This window comes from Pan troglodytes, chromosome 2 (assembly GCF_028858775.2).
Source record: "Pan troglodytes isolate AG18354 chromosome 2, NHGRI_mPanTro3-v2.0_pri, whole genome shotgun sequence".
In the NCBI taxonomy this organism is placed as follows: domain Eukaryota; kingdom Metazoa; phylum Chordata; class Mammalia; order Primates; family Hominidae; genus Pan; species Pan troglodytes.
This window is the reverse complement of record NC_086015.1, coordinates 3,653,057-3,675,266: the sequence shown is the minus strand read 5'-3', so window position 1 is coordinate 3,675,266 and position 22,210 is coordinate 3,653,057. Positions and strand designations below refer to the sequence as shown.

The 22,210-nt window shown below is 35.1% G+C and overlaps 2 protein-coding genes across 2 annotated transcripts in view; both read left to right on the top strand.

Moving 5' to 3' along the window:
• The window catches only part of LOC129143463 (MAM and LDL-receptor class A domain-containing protein 1-like), a 36,489-nt gene extending 29,079 nt beyond the window's left edge, over positions 1-7,410 (top strand). Inside the window, exons 5-6 of the mRNA XM_054680339.2 lie at positions 4,507-4,599; positions 7,222-7,410. Of these exons, the coding sequence (XP_054536314.1) occupies positions 4,507-4,599; positions 7,222-7,245 (117 nt within the window). The 3' untranslated portion in view covers positions 7,246-7,410. The remainder of the gene's footprint in view (positions 1-4,506; positions 4,600-7,221) is intronic.
• Position 7,411: 1 nt separating this feature from the next.
• Positions 7,412-22,210, top strand: part of LOC129143462 (MAM and LDL-receptor class A domain-containing protein 1-like) — a 34,389-nt gene continuing 19,590 nt past the window's right edge. Inside the window, exons 1-2 of the mRNA XM_054680338.1 lie at positions 7,412-7,429; positions 13,342-13,488. Coding sequence (XP_054536313.1) covers positions 13,422-13,488 — 67 coding nt within the window. The 5' untranslated portion in view covers positions 7,412-7,429; positions 13,342-13,421. The remainder of the gene's footprint in view (positions 7,430-13,341; positions 13,489-22,210) is intronic.

Here is a 22,210-nt window from a genome sequence, read left to right as displayed (position 1 = left end):
ATAGGGCAATGTATGTGGGAAGAGGGGTGGTGCTTCTCTTCCATGCATTCCCGGGTGTGCACCCTCTAGGAACCAAAATGCGTTCAGCAATCTAGAAGCTCTCTGAAACCTGTACTTCAGGAATTTGTACAGAGGATTTGTCACATAGGTATGATCATTTATTAGCTCAATCTCCAGCCCCTCTCTTCTTCCCCAAAGAGGTGGGGCTGAAAGTTCCAAGCTTCTAATCATAGCTTGATCTTTCTGGTGATGAGTCCCATAAGATTCTATTAACATCCCTACTGATTAGGAAATTAACAGGTTTTTGGGAACTATCTGCCAGAAACTGGAGATGAATAAATATATTTATAATAAATAATATATAATGTATAATTATATGTAATATAATATATAACAAATAATATATTTATTATTTTATGTATCCAGATTTATATGATTCACATAATTACATCTATATGTATGTGAGATATCTATAGATATATATCTCTACACATCAATATAGATATAAATATATAGATAGATAAATATGGATGTCATATATATATCACATATCTGTAGATATGTGGATGTGATTATATATATATATATATATCTCCCCACACATCCATATACACACATATAGATATATAAAGTAATATACATATGTATATAAATTCTTTTTTAATTGAATGAGATATAATTTTCCTGGCATTCTGGAACTTGTTATGTTTTTGTGTTTTTTGCAATAGTACTTTGTAGTCACTGCCCTGCAATCTATTTAATATATTTCACTCCATTTGGTAAGGTGTGGGGGGAGGAAGAAAAGGGGACAACATCTCCCTATCCTTCCTGCAGCATTACAAACTGTCCGTATACGTGGGATCAATTTTACCGAAAAGGAAGAGAGAAAAAATTTAACTGTATCCATGTATGTTCCACCATTCATGCCTCAATATTTCAGTTGCTGTCACCTGTGCTGTTTGAACCAATCCCAGCAAGCCTCCATGCAATCTACAACATTCTATAATTTCCAACTCCTTCTTCAATAAAGGCATAGTAGAGAAATTCTTGAATAATTTCAATGAGTTTAAATTATAGTTAAAATGGTTAAATTATATATGTGGGCCTATGGTAATGCTTTTCAGATGACAGATAATTAATTATTTCATTAAAATTGAATGAATTTTTAGCCTAAATTTAAGTGGAAATTTGTAGTATAATACGGTCTAATCCTGAGGATTATTTTAATCTGCTCTGAAAATGAGTGATGTATTTTAAAAGTTTCAATGCATGTAGAATGGAATTGTGTATTTAATTATGAATGTGAGTATGTACTGTGTATGTAATTATGAATGTGTATATGTATTATGTAATTATGAATGTGTGTATTTAGTATGTATGTAATTATGAATGTATATAGATTGGAATTACTGAAAATGAGCCATGCCATTCTTCTGGTGGCTTTAGAACCATACAAGAAAAGAGTGAAAACAAATTGGCTTCAAGTGTTACATCATATAAAAATGACGTTAGATACCACACATCATTAACTCTATTGATCAGTAATACAGTTATCAAGATTCTGTCTCTCATAAGAAAAGAAGTTAATCATAGGGAAGTGATCTAGTGTATTAACCAGAACCAAATGAATGTACATCTTAGAGATTGTTGACTGATGTTTGATTTGTTAGTATCCTGTGAGGTGTCCTGTCTTTTCTGACACTATTTGCTATCCTCTATACATATGTTACTCACTGATGCAAAATCTGCATCAAAGTACATTTAAGTCCCAAGACAATGTTTTATCACCCACTTAAAATGACTCCAAACAAACCTATCATTTAAAAAAGTAGCTCTTGATGAAAATGATGATTTACATCTTTCCATAAACAGAATGCTGTTGTATGTTGCGAACATCTATTACTCTATAAATGTGAGGAGGTAAGCCAAGAAATATCTAGCAAGAATGCTGAAGGTTGTTTTCTTTATTTCCAGAGGACATTAGAACTTGAGAAGTGAAAAACTCAGGTGAAGGCAAGTTGTTAAATAAAGAGTTCACTCTTTAGAATCAGCTCAAGTGTGTAGCAATTCTAGTTTGTACCATCTAACCATTCTTGGGTTAGATCTGCGTCCATGATCTATAAAATAATACTCATAGCAACAGACCACTTTTGTTCTGTGTAGGGTTTCCATGTAATTATTTACCAAGAAATTTACATGTAATTTTTCTTTACAACCAAATTTACTTGTAATTCTTTACCAAATTACATGGTCTTATTCCTAGATGCGATCAAAAGTAGTGAAACTCAACAACATTGACTTTGGTACCCTTGATTTCTTCACTGGAAGAGAAAAGCATAGACTGGCATCTCTAAGAGATAGAGTGTTAATAAATATGTTAAATATTTTTCTTGAAAGGTAAATCGGCATTATTGATCCTGGACCGGCGGAGCAAAGATATATTTTTAAAAAAATTATTTACTGATTTTAAGATAAAAGTAGAACATCACTTGAAAAGCTTTGCTGAGTTGGAGATTTCTTTTTTACATTAACACCTGTGAAAAGTAACTAGAAAGTGGAAGAGTAAGAACAGAAATAAAATGAAACCTGATTTCACTAAGAACAAATTCTTTTTACAAAACATTGCTAGTGCCATCAGACTGGAAAATGTATAGAAAAATATAGATCTCATTCACTGTGTACTATGAACTTGGCTTATGAAAAACTATTTAAGTTTGGAAAGAACACTGCTCACTTTTCAAAAATGTAAGTGCACCCATCTTCAGGGGGAGCAGAGGGGAATCAATTAGTCACTGTGAAAGAAGAGCACAATAGCTCTAAATTATTTTCATAAAATGAAAACGGGGGAAAGTGGTGAATGCAATTTGCCAAGAGGTGTCACTAGAAGCATCTGTGTAGGGTGTAAGTGTTTTGATGCTAAATAACTGAAGTTGTGTAAGAAATAAGCAGAAGAAAAATTAGTTGCTTGTGTCAACTTTTTATAACTCCAGTTCATCCTGATCCGCCATGAAAGCTATCAGCCGAAAATATGTCCACCCCATGTGCTTCATTGTCTTGTGGAAATCTTCACAGTTGATATGAATAAGTAATGAAGTAAATTGTAATGGATTTAGACTATCTTCTGAAATATTTAGGTCTTGGAAATTTGGAGTAGGCATCTGAGGGTGCAGGACTAAGTTGAAAGTAGATTCATTTTTAGAAAATCTTGGGCATGCATAAAATATGTGAGGCTGAGTGAGGACACAAATATTGATATCACTTATCATTTGGATTAAAACAAGATGTTGCCTTTCAGGGCCGTTTTCTATCTCATGCTAGAAAGTGGGACAGAGCCAGGCTCAGAGCTCAACCTGAGACATAATTATGTCAATCTTCACATTTTTACCATATTGTTACCTAAAAATTCATGCATTCTATATGTAAACATTATGAAAAATTTGGTCTATTTTTGGGAAGAAATGTGAATTTGAATGTCTAATAAAATGTAAATAAAAATAAGATTTCAGAGCATAAAAGCATCAACATAAATCATAAAGACCAATGCCATACATGCCGTAGACAAAATTTTGAGTACCTTATAGACTTTTTTATTTTATTTAGTTTTTTTGAGACGGATTCATGCTCTGTCGCCCAGGCTGGAATGTAGTGGTGGCATCTTGGCTCACTGCAACCTGCGCCTCCCAGGTTCAAGTTATTCTTCTGCCTCAGCCTCCTGAGTAGCTGGGATTACAGGCACCCACCACCACGCCTGGCTAATTTTTGTATTTTTAGTAGAGATGGAGTTTCACCATAGACTTTTATTGAGCTTCTTACATTCAATACATGTTTTGAATGCAGTAAAGGCTTGTTACTACACTCATAGCATGTAGTAACAATTTTACATAGATTTTGCAATCTGAAAAATGATCATTGTACAGGTACATAACATAGATTTCTCTAAAAGGTGTAAATAGGCCTTTGATAGAATGACCAAATTAAGAATATAATTTTCAGAATGTAACTGTATTGTTTGGAACTTGGACCAAATGTTTCCACAGGAAAAAATATTTAGTATAAATTGAAATTGTGCAGAAAATGCATCTGACAACATTTTTAACCTTTATATTGTTTGCCTGTAATCTTTTTCTTTTCTAGTATCATGGCAATATTACAAAATGTAATAATGTTATTGAGATCAACATTTAAATTGCTGATCTTATTAACTGTTATTTAGAATTTTATTTTTGAAACGCAGTACTGTTTTTTTAAAAGATTTCATCCAAATTTTTGTTCCATCCTAATACTGTTTATCTACAAAAAGCAGCTTTACTACATAAACATGCTTCATTTTCTTATTTTTTAATGATATTCAGCTTTTTCAATTTGACTACCAAGACTTTAGATTTCCTAGTACTTTATATCATACAGGTAAGGTAATACCTACTACAATGTAATTAAAAGAGCATGTATGTAAATGTGAAGATTAGAATATGGGTAATGAGTGATGTCTTTCTCTTCAAATCAAAGGAAGAAGAAATATTTTGGACATACAACATATCAACTCACAGCCAATGGGTGAAAGCAGATGTGTTAATACCAGAAGATCTGAAGACATTTAAGGTATGAAAGAAAAAAAAAGTATTTTTTTTTATCATGGTTTAAGTTTTAGCTTTGCAGCAATAAATTGATCATGCACTGCTAAAGTTAAATTAGCATTTAAGTTAGGGATGCGTGCTTGTATATTTGGGGAGAGTGATTGCTTACTTTTTAAATTGTACCTTTTCCTTCTGAGACCAAATTTCCCATGGCGGGGGAAATAGAGTGTATCCACTCTTGTTCACAGCTTCCTCATTCTCCACAGCCTTCCTTTCTTGCTCCCCAGCACCATGCTTTGCCCCAGGGAAACAAATTGCATTATGAAGTAGGTAAATAGTAAACTGGTATTGAAACTTAGTAGAGTATAGGCAAATGTTTTGAATGCAATAATTCCTATCTTTATAACACATGGAAAGCTCTATGTACACCAAGAAACATATGAAACATACATAGGCTCAATAGGAATGCTGTCTCTTAAAAAATTAAATTGATATTTTGTGTTGTATTAGGTTGGTGCAAATGTAATTGCAGCTTTTGCCATTGTGGCTTTTGCCATTGCTTTTAACGGCCAAAACCTCAATTATTTTTGCACCAACATGATATACGGAATGCGTAAGTTTATTTATGCTGGAGTGTGAGTATAAAATGATGATACTGATTATATGTGTGGGTTATGAAGCCAATTTCATTTCTTTTTAGTGATATTCCATTTATACATCCTATCACAGCCTATTGAGTTAACATTTTGACACTATTTAATTTTCATAGGCTGATATCTGTTTTTATAACTTCTCAGGTACTAAACATGTTTCTTTTTTTATAAACTGAAGATTAAATTTTGTTTTAACTCAAAGATAAAACAAAGTAAAATGTAAAGAAAATGAATTTGAGAGTTATTCCAGGTTCTCAAGTGGATATGTAATGTAATTAGCTGTTCAATAATTATAGGCCTTTGAGATCTAAGTTTAAAACCATCAATTTTTGAACCTCAAATTGATATCATTTCTGCATTTCTGATCTCTTGCTGCTATGAAAATATACAGCTATACATTAATAATTTTTACATGTAAGATATTCATTATGGGAAAAGTATGTAGCAGCATACAAAGTTTTCTTATTGTTGGATATGATTTAAATTTAATATTATTTTCTAAACCAAATTATTAGACATATTTGCAAACTGAAAATCTGACCTTAAGTAATTATTAATGAACAAACAAGTATATATCCCTCGTATTTTGTTTGTTTGAAATGGAGTCTTGCTCTGTCACCCAGGCTGGAGTGCAGTGATGGGATTTTGTCTCACTGCAGCTTCCACCTCCTGGTCTCAAGCAATTCTCTCGCGTTAGCCTCCCAAGCAGCTGGGACTACAGGCATGTGCCACCATGCCCAGCTAATTTTTTGTATTTTTAGTAGAGATGGGTTTTATCATATTGGCCAGGCTGGTCTCGAATTCCTGACCTCAAGTGATCCACCTCCTTGGCCTCACAAAGTGCTGGGATTACAGGTGTGAGTCACTGCACCTGACCTATCCCTCGTGTTTTGAAAAGAAAATCTATTCAGAAACTTTAAGCTGGATGAAACTGAAGGAAGTCAATTTTAATTCTTAGTATCTGGCTGGAATTTTAACCACATTTAGTGCTGTTTAATAGAACTTTCTGCCTAATGGAAATGCTTTATATCTGATGTCCAGTATGGTAGCCACTCATCACATGAGGCTATTGAACAATTGAAATTTGGCTACCATGACTGAGGGAACTAAATTTTATTTTATTTTCATTAATTTGAATTGAAATAGTCCTCTGTAGCTCATGGCTAATGTTCTGGACAGCAAATAATTAGTTATCTGTGATACAGTCAGCTATTTATACTTCTGCAATTTTGGTGTTAAGTAATAATTGCTCTTGGTAGAAACTCAAGGAATGCTAATACTTTGACATTATCTTACACTTGACCAGCAATTTGCGGTTGTTTCATTTGCTAATATTGCTTATCTCCAGAAAAGCTAGCAATTCAATTGGTGACAACAAAATTTATTTACTTTAATTGACACTTCTTTTCTCATTAAAGAAGTTACTCTTTTATGTAAGTTGAATAGAGTTTTATGTTTATTCCCTTACATTTTTTATTCCTATATTGTGTCTGTTTCCGTTTGCCTGATATTTTTCTTCATGTATTCAAATACTAATTTCACTAGTTAAAAAATAAGTCAGATGCAGTTACAGCTCTTGTTCTATAAGTAATGACAATACTTCTTATTTTCCTTGAAAATGAAAGAAAGAGAGCTGTAAAGATGATGACCAAGTAACAAGTTTGCAGTCAGGGACAGTTTTGATAGTTAAGTGGGATGCTTGTGTTTTGCCTGATCCTGGGAGGTTTCTCTGAGCCTTTAGTGGAGCAAATGTTTCCATCAGTTTTTTTTTTTTAATACTTTAAGTTTTAGGGCACATGTGCACAACGTGCAGGTTTGTTACATCAGTCGTATGAGCATGGGTTGAGCTTATCAAACAGGAAATTTGTTATATATTGCCTTGGTTGCTTTAAACACTTTTTCTCAATAACTACTTTGTCTTTATCAACCTTCTTTAGTTTTTTGTCTTATTAAGGAGATTGCAAACTCATAAATTAATCTTTTTCTTCCTAAAGATTATTTTTGAAGGGACTCTTTAGAGCCAGAGAAGTTTTATTGCCCTTGATCACCTCTGGGTCTATGCCTGTGGACAGACCCAATCCAGAAAGCTTTGCTCTGCAGACGAATTCCCTTGCACTAGTGGCCAGTGCATCGCCAAAGAATCTGTCTGTGAGTCTCGGCAGGACTGCTCCAATGAGAGTGATGAAGACCCAGCAACTTGCTGTAAGTGAGTGAATGGCTTACTAGTTTACATGCTCTAATTCAAGACTGTTAGTTGGATTTAAAACAGTCTTTGTTTCTATCAAGGCAAAGGTAAGTCATATGTATGAAATGTGATAAATATGCATTATCGCTCTGAAACTATTAGTACTATGCCTTCAGGGATCTCTATTTTAACTTAATGTTTTGGTGCTTGTTGCAAGTCTGCAACATCTCTCAATTTATTCTACAAATGAATAGTTGTGATTATTGTTGGCTGGGTGTGCGAATGTGTGTGCTTTGATTAAAGAGAAGATGGGTGGTAGAAGGAAACTTTTTGTACCTTTGCCTTGGAGGCATATAGTATGGGTTGCTAACTTTTATTGTGTATGCTTTTTTCCTCTCTAGTCAATCATCTTGGAAGCTGTAGCTGGGAGGGATGAGTAGGAGGAGGGTGGCCCTTCCTCCAGGGCAGCTACCATGATTGTAGAAATCACTTCAGCCATCATGGCTGCCCTGGAGGAAGGGCCGCTCTCCTCTTACTTGCCTAGAAAACACTTCAGCCAACCTGGTGCAATGGCTCACACCTGTAATCGCAGCACTCTGGGAGGCCGAGGCAGGCAGATCACGAGGTCAGGAGTTCAAGACCAGCCTGGCCAACATAGTGAAACCCCCGTCTCTACTAAAAATACAAAAAATTAGCCAGGCATGGTGGTGGGCACCTGTAATCACAGCTACTTGGGAGGCTGAGGTAGGAGAACTGCCTGAACATGGGAGGTGGAGGTTGCCGTGAGCTGAGATCACGCCATTGCACTCCAGCCCAGGCGACAGTGTGAGACTCCGTCTGAAAAAAAAAAAAAAAAAAAAAAAAAAAAGAAATCACTTCAGCCATGACTGGCGTTTGGGAGGGCCAAAGTGCCCCAACACCTTTCTTTCAGGCCTTTTCTGAAGAGTCTTTGATAGAAGTGATGACAAGAGATCCCATTGCTATTCAAGCATAGTCATAGTTCAACAAAAATATAATTTAATTTACAATCCACAGGATGATTCTCATATGAGGTAACTTAGCAACTGAGATCCCTGTGTCTCTTTAGAAAACATGAATTCCAAGGATATGAATCCAATTTCTGTATCACAAACAGGTGGTTTTTAAAAGATATTAAAAATTTGACGTTTATTTTACTGCAGTGTCTTATTTTAGTGAGATGTTTTGTTGAGCAGAGGTGAAAATATTGTAATAAGATAAATGCCACCTTTTAAGAGAAAAGCTCTGTATAATTGGTTTCTCTTGGGAAGTTTGGATTTTATTAAGAGCAGTGCGGAGGGACACAGGAGAGAGGAGATGAGAAAGTAAGGCTAAAATCCCCTTCTGCCATGTTCATCAACAGCAATCCAGTTAATACTTCAGACTCCTAGCTTTAAACCAAGTAATCGGCTAACCAGTGTGAGCTCAACGGAGCTTTTCGGCTGCTCTCTTCTTTTGTTCAAAACAAGCGATGTAAAAGCAATTTATTTACTCCAATGTATGTGAAGTTTCTTTCTATGTTTTATTTAAATTTTTTACAGACAATTTGCTTCATTTCTGTTGGGGAAATATTTCTTTCTAACAGTTTCTATAATTCTTAATGTCAATAACTGAAGGAAAATATATTTCCTTTCTTTCCACGTATATAATTTTTTTTTTTTTTTTGAGACAGAGTCTTGCTCTGTCACCCAGGCTGGAGTGCAATGGCATGATCTCGGCTCACTACAACCTCCACTTCCCGGGTTCAAGTGATTCTCCTGTCTCGGCCTCCAGAGTAGCTGGGATTACAAGCATGTGCCACCACACCCCGATAATTTTTGTATTTTTAGTAGTGACAGGTTTCATCATGTTGGCCAGGCTGGTCTTGAACTCCTGATCTCAGGTGATCCACTGGCCTCAGCCTCCCAAAGTGCTGGGATTACAGGCATGAGCCACTGCACCTGGGCACTTGTATATTTGGAAGCTTAGCTTTTTCCCCTCCATTATTTTCCCCGTAGTAAATCATACTTTATGTTCACCTTTAAAAAATTGTTTAGCATTTGATTTTCGACATATTTTCTCATTTATTGAAGTTTCATTGATTATGTATATGACATTTTTCCAGTTCAGTAGCTCTTGATGCCATATTCTGCTATTTTCTTTGGGTGAATGCAGGAATGGGTAATTGTGTTTCTCAACAAAAACAGTGTTACTTATTAGTCTTTTAAGTTTTTAAATAGTGTAACCTCATTTGTCCAAAGAAAACCTGTCATGTTTGCATGATTGAGATTGACTTGATATAGGGAATATGTCATAAAAATGTAGCCATATTGCATACAGTAGATATGTGTATTCATGTATTTTGATACCAAAATGAGTGTTTCATGTAAATATATATACAATTATTTATGCTGTGAAATTATATAGATTTGGATTATTAGAATTGATATAAATTTACACTATTTGCTGCACTAAAGTATTTAATATATTTTTGCATATAGACACGTGCATATGTATATTCTTACAAAATAAAAGACGCTTTCCTTTGAAATTTAAAACCATATTGAAACATTTTACACATACGAAAACATTTGTGTTTTACAAATTTGAATTTGTAATATCAAGTTTTTTTCATAAACGATTCTTCCATGTTCATGAAGCACAAGAAAAATATCTTTATATATTTTTTTATTGCACTTTAGAATGAATCTCTAGGAGGGTATAGCTTGTGCAGGCAGTTTGAATAGCACCAGAAATACTTACCAAATTCTGGAGAGTGAGTAAATATGAACTCGTGAGGATTGTCAGTTGGTATTCCACAGCCAGTGTGCTTTTCCCCAAAGGCAGACTCACTCAGGTCTTCTCTCATTATCAAGTTGCTCTTACTTTTAGGTATTATTTTAATATATGGCATAACATAGCCTCCAGACCGGTGGCTTTTCAAAATCAGTTAATAAAAATGGCCTGTGGGTTTTGCTGCAACAGCAGACTCCATGGACCAGAGCATCAGCATTACCTGGGAACTTAGTGGAAATGCAGAACCTCAGGCCCTCGCCCAGCCTTATGGAACCAAAAGCTACATGGAACAAGGTCCCAGGTGATTTGTCTGCATATGAAACTTTGAGAACAACTGTACCAAAGAGGCTTCAGGAAGGAAGACAGCTAGGGGAAGAAACAGATGGCATCTAAAAAAATTGAGAAAAACTAAAGGCAAACAAGTCAGAGTTCTCTCAGGGTAGAAGCAAAAACTCTCTTTACTTTGCTAGTCCTTAAGAGCATCAATATTAATACAATATTTATAATGTGTATTTGTAATGTATATTAACACAATATTTATAATATAATCCTGTTAGAATCTAATATATTCTCATTAAATGAAATATTCCCCATTCATTTCCCATACATAGCTTTCTTTCTTATTTCACAGAGAGCTGATTAACTTCTGGAGGATTCATAAAATATTTTACTTTTCATGATCAGAACTTTCCCAGCTGCACAATGAAATTCTTTCTTGTCTGCTCATATGCTGTAGTGGTTAAATATGCAAGAGAAAGCTTTGTCATGATCTTAAAATATTACTTTAACTGATGAACTCTGAGTAAAATTTCTCTAAAACCAAACAATAGATTTTTGATGTTTATTAACATAATCCTGTATTAAATGAGGGCAGTTAAGATTAAAATATATCTGCACCCTCATGTTCATTGCAGCATTGTTCAAAATATCCAGCCAAAACAACTGAAGTCTCTGAGAATGGATCAAACAAGTGGGTTGTGTGTGTGTGTGTGTGTGTGTGTGTGTGTATAAAATGTATATGTGTTCACAATGAAATATTATTCAGCAATAATGAAGAAAAAACTTGCTATTTGTGACAATGGTGAGCCTGGAGGGGATTATGCAAAATGAAATAACCCAGACAGAGAAAGACAAATACAGCACGATCTCACTTATACATGGAACCTAAAAAAGTTGAATTTGTAGAAACAGAGAGTAGAATGGCAGTTGTCCAGGGCTGAGGCCTGGCCAAAATGGGGAGGTGTTGGTCAAAAGATACAAATTTTCACTTACAAGATAAATAAGTTCTGGGAGTCTAGTGTACAGCCTGGTGACTATAGTTAATAACACTGTATTGTATACTTGAAATTTGCTGAGAGTAGATCTGAAATGTTCTGATCACACACACAAAAGGTAACTATATGATGAAATGATGCTAATTAGCTTTACTGTGGTAATCCTTTCTCTATGTATATCAAAACATTACATTGCGTACCTTAGTTACAATTTTGTTTGTCACTTATACATCAATAAAGCTTAAAAAATTAATACATATATATGCAATATGTTTTAAAAATCTCTATCAAAATAATTAAAATACAACATGCCAAACATGTCCAAAGATACACATTGGATCCCTGAACAGTTTATACATGAAATAGATCTAATTTTCAGACACATGCTACAACATGGATGAACCTTGAAATAAGCCAGAGACAAAAGGACACGTATTGTTTGCTCCCAGTTATATGAAGTACCTAAAGTAGGCAAACTCATAGAGATAGATAGTAAAATGGTGGTTGCCAGGGTTTGAGGGGAGGGGATATGGAAATTATTGCTTAATGGGGGTGGAGATTCAGTTTGGGAATGAAAAAGTTCTGGAGATGGATGGTGGTAATGGTTGTACAACAATGGGAATGTACCTAATACCATAGAAGCTTACATTAAAAATTGTTAAAATGTTACATTTATGTCATGTATATTTTACCACAATAAAATACACATTTGTATTTATATATAAAATTTCAATAACTCATATAGGAAAAAAATATATATATATAGAATCTACTTCACTGTGTTCCAAAAAAGTTGGCATGATAGATATATCTTCAAATCAAAATAGTTCAGGAAATTCCATGAAAAAGGGGTTTTTTAAATTATAGGACTTTAAAAACAATTTTAAATGCTAATATGAATTGTGTACCTTCACAGGGGATGTTGGTATAATAGTCAAATGAAAGAAATTTAAACCAAGGATCTTGTATGATGCATTAATTTTTACTGTGATATTGTCTCCAGATGTCTTTCATGTAAAAAAAAATGTTGGGCCGGGTGCGGTGGCTCACGCCTGTAATCCCAGCATTTTGGGAGGCTGAGGCGGGTGGATCACGAGGTCAGGAGATCGAGACCATCCTTGCTAACACAGTGAAACCCCATCTCTACTAAAAATATAAAAAATTAGCCGGGCGTTGTGGTGGGCGCCTGTAGTCCCAGCTACTCGGGAGGCTGAGGCAGGAGAATGGCGTGAACCCGGGAGGTGGAGCTTGCAGTGAGCCGAGATTGCACCACTGCACTCCAGCCTGGGCCTCAGAGCGAGACTCTGCCTTAAAAAAAAAAAAAAAAAAAAAAGACAAAAGATAACACCAGCTCAGTTCCGAATATCTAATTTACCTGCAATTCCAAAATGGCTAGGTATTTTTTTTTTTTGAGAAAGTGTTAGGATAGAATAATAAAATGCATACTGAGATGCTGACCTCAAGTTATTTGTGTGTCCAGAATTAATTTAAACTTCCCCCTTCCCAGTGGATTTTTTTCATTTAAACTACCATCTGAGCAGGTTTATTCTGGGCAAGCAAATTAGTTACTCCCTGAAAAGCTTTGGAGTTCCACCTTGCATCATTAAATAAAATGGAGATGGCCAACCAGAATGAAATGTACCAGACTTACAGATGGAAGCTTGTGGAAGGGTCATGCCTCACACAGCACCTGAGATATTGTGTGTGACTAGATAAAGGAAAGCTATTCCGATCATTAGAGAATATTCACTACCAAGCAGAATAATTTTGCAGGCCTCCTAAGATGATTAGCTAGCGTAGAGCAGTGTTTGCCTACATGCTCTTCATTTCTCCTCACCTGTTTTCTCTTCTACGTGTAACAGCAAAGCATCTCGCCTGTGACTTTGAGTCGGGTTTCTGCGGTTGGGAGCCATTTCTCACAGAAGATTCACACTGGAAGCTGATGAAAGGATTGAATAATGGAGAGCACCACTTTCCTGCAGCTGATCACACAGCAAACATAAATCATGGTAGGACATTTTCCTCTTTAAAAAAAAATAGTTTTCTTTCTTGCATGTTGTGGAATGATGATACTGTGTATTTTCATTTCTATTCTGTAGACTGTATACATGGAACTCTGGTTTGTCTTGCTTTAAAACCTCCTGACCAAGTTAATAATTGGCGGGTAATTGAGTTCCCTGAAAGGAGCATTGTTTTAATCACCAACATGTTTGTTGTTGCAATTTTTATAAGTTGGGTTAAAGGCATAAAGAGGTGGAAAAGTTTTCTGATCATTTTCTCAAGTTGCCCAGAATCAAGTACAGTAGGCTTGCCTTCTTTTTAGAGCAATCCAATTTTTTCAAAACAGGAAGAAAAATAGTCTAATCTTGTTTCTGGGAAGTGAGAACAGAGATTTAGCACTATCTGTGAAATAAATTTACAAATACTTGAATGCAATTTAATCAGTCTTCGGGCTTCTTTATAATAAACAGTCTTATTCTTCCACATATATATTTTTAACCATCATTCCAGTGTTTACATATCATCTTAAAATAGAGGAACCATAACTACCTTTGGTATTCCAATAAGTGTCTGTGAAACTCCAATAAAACAGAAAGGGTTTGTTCTCTTTTCTCTTTTGTTTTGTTCACATTTATCATCGGATGTCATTCCCCATATACGTTAGCATCGTGTTAACTTTACTTTTTAAATGTATATGTTTTAAGAAAAGAGTGTCTCGCCATGTTGCCCTGGTTGATCTCAAACTCCTGGCCTCAAGCAATCCTCTCACCTCAGCCTCCCAAAAGTGCTGGGATTACAAGAGGGAGCCACCACACCTGGCAAACCTTACAATAGCACAACTGTACTTGTACTATAGATCATCTTTCAACCTCATTGAACATTATCCTATTTGTTTCTTCTTTCAGACTTCCAAAGAATTATACCAAAAATAAGTATTGATCATATTTTTAATTACAGCCATTGGAAATTGGGGTTGGTGGTAGTGGGTGAGGTTGCTAGGGGATGGGGTGGAAAAATTCAACCATCCATCTGTTGGCAACAGCCATAAACCTAGTTAATTGTTTAACAGTGTGGTAAGTTCTTAATTTTTGCTTTTGTGCCATGACTCATTTCTTTAACATTTTGTAGCAGACAAAGTTAAGTTTAAAGTTTAAAATAGAAAGGGGACTATAAATCATTGGAACTATGTATTAACAACACATTTTCTCTAAACTCATATAATATTTTACTTCTTTTTCTCTGTTCAAGCCAATTATTAAATACATAGCATAGACGATACCTGGATGCACAAAGATGGATGCCACGATCCCTGCCTTTGAGGTGGTCTCAGTCTGGTAGCTTAAGTAGATAAGCAAGGAATTGCAATCGGTTATGAAGGATGCTTTAAGAGGGATGGAAGGTGATTCAGATGGATTCGAGATGCCTTGTTGAAGGAGATGACTCCTGAACTGAGCACTGAAGGGAAATGAAAAGTAGTCAGGAAGCCAGAAGTAAGGAATTACTGAGAGAAGACGGAACCAAAGAGAGGTGGGAGGGATCATGTCCTAATTGGAGGGAAGAATCCCCCCAAAGAGGGCAGAAAGATGGGAGTAGTTAGGGATGAAAGACGTGTGTGATTGGACAGGGAGAAGAGAACTGATGAAACAGGAGAGGAAGGAAGGGGACTCTAGAGAGTGCTGAGGAATTGGAAATGTGTCTGCAGGATGATGGTGACCCAGGTAGTCATGTTAAAGCATGTGACCAATCAAATTTGCTCTAAAGGGCTGTTCTGTCTGAGATGAGGAGAATGGAGAGGGTGAAAGGCTGGAGTCAAAAAAACATGGATGTGCTGAAGAAATATCTGTGAGAGATGATGAAGGCCTAAGCCAAGGCAGTGATTCTCAAAGGGAAGCTGTGCGGGCAGTGTGTCATAGTGGTCTGATGTGAGCATACCATAACCAGTTAGGGAAGAGCACGGGCTGCCCAGGGTTCCGACACGATGTTGACACTGCACCCATGTCTAAATATTAGGGTGCTTCAGTTTTATTAGATAGAAAATAGAGAAAAGAAAAGTAGCTTCCCTGTGGAGTTGTCATGAGGATTAAATGAAATAACACCTGTGAAGGTTTTTCCATGTAGTAAGAGCTCCATAAACATTAATAGATATGTGTTGTCCATTCTAATAAGAAGACTAGGAAAAACACCAGATAAGACAATTAGAAAATATGTTTGTAATTCACCTTTAGTCTTTTGCCATCTTATAATTACTACATAACTATGATTTGCATTAAAAAGATTCTAATAGAGCCCCTGTGTTAGATGTTGAAAGACCCATTCTTTTCCGGTGAGTTGAAGAATAGTGAAAGATAACAATATGACTGATAAAACTAGGGGCAGCTGGTCTCACCCAGAGTGTGAGGGACAAAAACGCAGTCTTTCTCATTTTAGAAAGGGCCAACTAAAAAAAAAAAAAAAAAAAAAAAAAAAAAAATATATATATATATATATATATATATATATATCTGGATCACGGAGTCAACATCTCTTTACCCATGATTGCCATGATCAAACCTTAAAGAGAATCAGTAGTGGTTTTAAATTGCAAGTGAGGAGGAGAATTTAAAAAAATGAAAAAGGACCAGGAAGGGAAAGGAAAGTGAAATGGAAATTTCTGGTAGAGTCAGAGGCAGCCTAATAGTTCCGATATCTAAGAAAGTGGAGTTCTAGTTCATTTTGTTCTTACGGCCTTAAACATATAGATTGCAGCTTTTAAATCTGTCTATCTGTCTATCTATCTATCTATCTATCTATCTATCTATCTATCTATCTATCTATCTAACTAGCTGAGACAGAGTCTCACTTAGTTGCTCAGGCTGGAGTGCAGTGGTGTGATCCATGCTCACTGCAAACTCCACTTCCCAGGTTCAAGCAATTCTCCTGCCTTTTCCTCCCAAGTAGCTGGGACTACAGGTGCACACCACCACGCCCAGCTGGTTTTTTGTTTTTGTATTTTTAGTAGAGCCAGAGGTTTCACCGTGTTGACCAGGCTGGATATGTTGATATTATGTAGTTTTTGTGTGTATGTGTGTAATTGAGCCTCGAATTTCCTTCCTGCCTTTTTTGCTTCGTTTCTACCTTCCTATTCCTACTCTGTTAAATTTCCATCGAAATAGGCAACTCATGTTAATTATGTTCCACTTTTATCTATGTTCATATAGTCACACACAGATATATATATAGTAGATACATACATATTCAAAATTATATGTGTTTCTGTGATTGTTTGTTTTTTAAGAAATATATTATCTTGTAACTATTGTCCCTATCTTCTTACTAAAGATAGCTTATGGCAGTTGCTCCAAGTCATCAAATACTATCTATTTTTTTTCATTTTTTATGATAAAGTATTGGTTAAATGTAAACTTCAACCATTTTAGTGTACAGTTCACTGAGTTCTGACATACATACACAATTGTGTAACCATCACAAAAATGAAGATATAAAACAATTCTATTCCTGCCCAACACATTGTCCTGTGCCATTATGTACTCAATAATTCTCCCACCTCCCACCACTGACACCAATGATCTGATTTCTAGCCCTAGTGTATGCCTGTTCCAGAATGTCTTGAAAATGGAATCATATCATATGTAGCATTTTGATTCTGCCTTCTTTCAATTAGCATAAAGGACTTGAGACTCATCCATGTCGCTGGCTTCAGCCACAATTCCTTCCTTTTTCACTGCTGAATAGTTGGGTCCATTGTGTGGATGAGCCACACTTCATTTATCCACTAACCAGCTGAAGGACACTTAGATTGTTTCCAAATATTGTCAAATATGAGTAAAAACACCATTAAATTTGCATACGTGTTTCTGTCTGGACATAAGTGTTTATTTGGTTTGAGTTCTCTATCCAATGCCTATGTCTGTTTTTGTTTTTGTTTTTGTTTTTTTTTTTGCACTCTGGTTGGTGAGAGAACTCTACCATTTCTGACTTTCTGTGACCTTCAGGAAATGTTCCAGCTATTCATTTCAGGTGTTTTTACCCCCAGACTCAGGTAGTTTTCTCCAATCCATGCACACGATCGGTCCTTACATGGCAATTTAGGGGGGACTGTCTGCAGATCTCGGGAGCTTGCTGTCTTTTCAAAGCTCCAGCACCTGAAAGGGGCAGCTGGCACTCTGTCTTATGAATTCTACCCATGTGGGTCTCCCCAAAGCACCGACTCTATCTGTTTCAACTTGAGGAGACTACCACACTCCTGTGTTTCCCCTCTGCACAGGCACCTGGAAACTCTGTCTAGGCAGTAAGCTGTGGGAATTACAGGACTTAACTCATTTGTTTCCCCTCTCTCAGAGATCACTATCCTGTGATCTATCACTATCTTACATTCCCATTGTCCTATATTTGACAGTCCATGCTAAATATGCTTTTTTCCTAATATTTTTCTTTTGCTCGTTTAAGACAGAAGATAAAATCCAGTCTGTGATACTGCATTCATGTTTGTTTATTTAGCTAAATTTATTTGATTTGGATATACCATAATGTATCTAGCTATTCCCCTATCCAGTGACATCAATATCATGACGATGTTTCAAATTTATTCTTGTACACATTTCCTCCTGTAGGATACTTTTGATTTTATGCAATAGATAATAACTAGGAGTGAGACTTCTATATTTTTTAAGCAAGATATGTATTTATATTTTCAATAAACATTTATAGATTCATTTACCCTAAAACTTTAGTACTTCAATTTTTAGTGACAAAATGGGACTACTTTTTCCTATTTTCCTACCAGCAAGAGGCATTATAATTCTCTATAAAAATTTCCAATTAATGGGTGTACAATGATTTCTCATATGCAATATTTATTTGCATTTCACTGAAAAATATTTTTTTCAAATGTTTCCAATGTCTCAATTTATTTGGGTTCTTTAATTTTACTAAGTAATATTTTACAGCTTTCGGGGTAGAGATTTTGAAAATCTTTTGCTAGTATTTTCCTAGGTTTTTGTGTTACTTTTAAAGAACTTCTGATTTTGATTATTGCTGACATATAGAAATGCATTTTTATAGAAAATATTGACCTTGTATCCAGTGGCCTTGCTAATTTTATTTATCATAGCTAGGAACTTATACATATATATTTTATTTTCTAGGATCACAATTATTTTGTCTGCAAATAATGGCAATTTTATTTCCTTTTTTCTAAATATTAACAGTTCTATCTTCCTTTTGTTGTTTTATGTACTGGACAGAATTTCTAGAATGTGTTGAATAGAACTGGTGGTAGCTGCTAGACTTGTCTTATTTCTCTCTCAGAGGAAAAGCTGTCAATAGTTGAACCTTAAGTGCCATGCTTACTGAAAAATTGTATTCTTTATCAGATAAAGATGTTCCCTTCTATTCAAGAGTGTGCTTTTTTAAAAAATTAAGAAATTGAATGTATGTTAAAAGTTTTCAGTATTTTTCAGCATCTATTATGATATGATTGTCAGATTATCTTTTTTGTCTATAAGGTAAATTGATTTTTTAAATATTAAACCCCTCTTGCACTCCTGAACCAAACCTAACTGGAGTAATTTTATTTATTATTCATTTCTTTATTCTATATGGTAATGCTTGTTTATAACTTTTGCATTTGTGAAAGTTATAGAGACTGGCCTCTAACGTTCTTAAGACATGTAAGGTGTTACTTCTAGGCCAGTGCGTTAACAAGGTACCTGTTTTGCAGAAGGTGAGGTCGAGCCAGATGTGAACACTTTAACCCAGGGAGACTATTCACTCTGTCCTTTAATTTTTATATTGTGCTGGTCACATAGCCACTCTGGGGTATGTGGGTGTGTAAGAGTTTTACAATAAACAATTCTGATTACGAGAAGTAAACTCCTTGCCATGACCAGGAATAAAACTGGTAAATTCCACATTTCTCTAACTTGGCTCATTGTTTAGAGCAGGCTGATAGAAAGAGAAATCAAGGGACATGTTCCTAGAAGTCCCTGGGCCTGTGGTCAGAGTTTAGACTCTCTATACCCCTTACCTGCACATATTAATTTTAACGCAATATTGTCAACTTTCTAAATATTTGGTTAAAATTATCATAGGATAGCATTTAGCTTCCAAATCAATGGTCAGTAACTTCATGTTTTAATTCTATTATCTTTCCATCTAGAAACATGTTATCTCTTTTCATCTAACCAGAGAGTTTGCAGTCTTTCACAAAGTTTATAATGTTCTTCATATAAATCGTGTCCCTTTTCTGTTAAATTTATTCCTACATTAAAAAAAATAATTTTGCTATCAGGAGTTGGACATTTCTTGCTGTTTATGTATCTGGAAACTTACTGCTAAGATAAGATAAGTGATTGTGTAATATATCTGTTTCCATTTAGCTTACCAAATTTTCTAAATGATACTATAATTATAAAAAATGGAATACTTTGGCTTTCTATTTTTACAATTATATTATTAGTAAAACATGGGAAATTTACTTCTCTTTTTCTATAATGTCTACTAGATATTTTATTTCCTTGACTTCTACACTCACCAGACCTTTAAGATAATATTAGTCTAAGATTATAAATATTGCCTAATATTATCTCTAATTGATAGTTGTGACAGAAATATGTCATTTCCCATTTTAATTAATATTGTTTTATCATTTGCCATTTAGAATGCTATTTATTTTGAGGTTGTTCACTAGTCTTTATTTAATTATTTCCTTTTATTTTATTAAGATTTGTGACTTGAAATTGTTCACTGGTTTTTCATAGTCTTTTCAACATTTAGATAGGATTCTATGACTTGACACTTCCATTTGTTGTTGTAACTGAATATGGAGACCGAGCTCCTAAATTAAACCAAACCTACATTCTTGGAAGGCTCAGATTAATCAAGACACACTATTTTTGGATAACAATTTCAAATTTATTCGACATCATTTTAATTAGAATATTTGTTCCTATGCTCACAAGTGAGATTGCTCTCTAGAGTTTTAAATTTTGTCCTATTTTCATCCATTTTATTAAAAACTAAAGATATTCTGGCAACCTAATATGAATCAGGGAGCTCTCCATATTTTTCTAAGATCTGAGGTTTCTTGAATAATGTTGCAAATATTTGTTTTTTAAAAATTAAATAGGGAGCCAGATGCAGTGGCTCATGCCTGAAATCCCAGCACTTTGAAGGCCCAAGGCAGGAGGATTTCTTGAGGCCAGGAGTTTGAGACTCTGCCCCTACAAAAAAATTTAAAATGTATGTGGTAGTGTGCTCCTGTACACCCAGTGGGAGGCTGAAGCTGGAGGATTGTTTGAACCCAGGAGTTCCAGGCAGCAGTGAGCCACAATCATGCTACTGCACTCTAGCCTAGGTGACAGAGCCAGACCCTGTCTCAGGAAAAAAAAAAAAAAGAAAAGAAAATTAAATTTAACTCAGATGTGGGACCATACATTTCTCTCTAGATTTTCTTTTCATTACTTTTTCAGTTACTTTTGTTGTCTAAACGATTTATTCAGGCCTTTTGCTTCATTTAGATTTTGGCGTCTTAATGTGTACATGTTCTCACCTTCATTAACCAGCTTGTTTGAAATTGTGTATATTCTTTTGAATGACTGGAGGAGTAAGGTCTTTGAATATCGGTTCATTTGTTTTTAGAATTTTGATCATCTTTTTAAAAATATTCATTTGAATTTTACCTAAACCTGAGCACTTTTAGGTGGAAGAATTTTTCAAAATCAACTTTTCCCATTCTTTTCCTTTTTAGGTGAAGCATAGAGAATTTAATGAACTTGCTCGCATGCACTGTTTCCATTACCTGTAATTTGGAATTTGGGGACAGTAAACTTTATCTTTCCAAGTAGGTTTTGAGATTTAAAAACAATATAAACTGGGTTCTATTTTTCCCACTCAAAGATGACACTGCTGACTCACATCCTTGGTTGTTTGGTTAAACATGTGATGGAGTCTATAAAATAATACATTCTAATTCTAAATCCTTTCCTTTGTGTGCAGTCGGCATTGACTTGTATCTAGGAAAATCACTCTCTGAATACGGTATTTTCCAATGAAAATAGTTGGTTTTCCAAATTGCCTATCACTGTGATTATCAAAGGGCAGTATCAGACCTTGACATTGTTGGGTATAGCCTTCCTTGTAAGTCTTCAATATTCAATGAAACTACCCCAGACAGCAGCTCTGAACCTGTGATCTTTTAAGCTGCTGAGAGATGTTATCCCCTGCACATTTGCTATGAGCACATCCGTCGTAGTTAAAATCTAAAAGTGGTGATTTTGTTAATGTTCAGATTAGATCTTTAATTAAGCTTTAATCCCCTCTAGCACAGACAACAATGTCAAACACGTAAGACCCGGGAGAAACTAAAATTCATTCCATAAGTTCATATCCTTCGGTACTTTGTGAAGAAACTAAAAAATAAAGCTCTTGTGGGTATTTCATAAGGGCATGTTGAATATCTAATTGTCAGCTTAGAAGCTTCATTTAATTTGATGTCAAACTCTATGACATAAATGAAGCCAACAGAAATGTTTGTTTAGGTGATTTGGATCAAGAGCTTGTTTTAATTGATTAAATGTTATTTTAGGTATTTAATGTTATACCGGTATAAATGCTATTTGTTATCTACAAACCATAATAGTAAATATGTAAAAAATGTACTTTTCTTTATCTAGTTGATAGTTTAGCATGTGCAAGGATAAGATTGTGGAGCAAAGAACAGCTAAGTGTGTA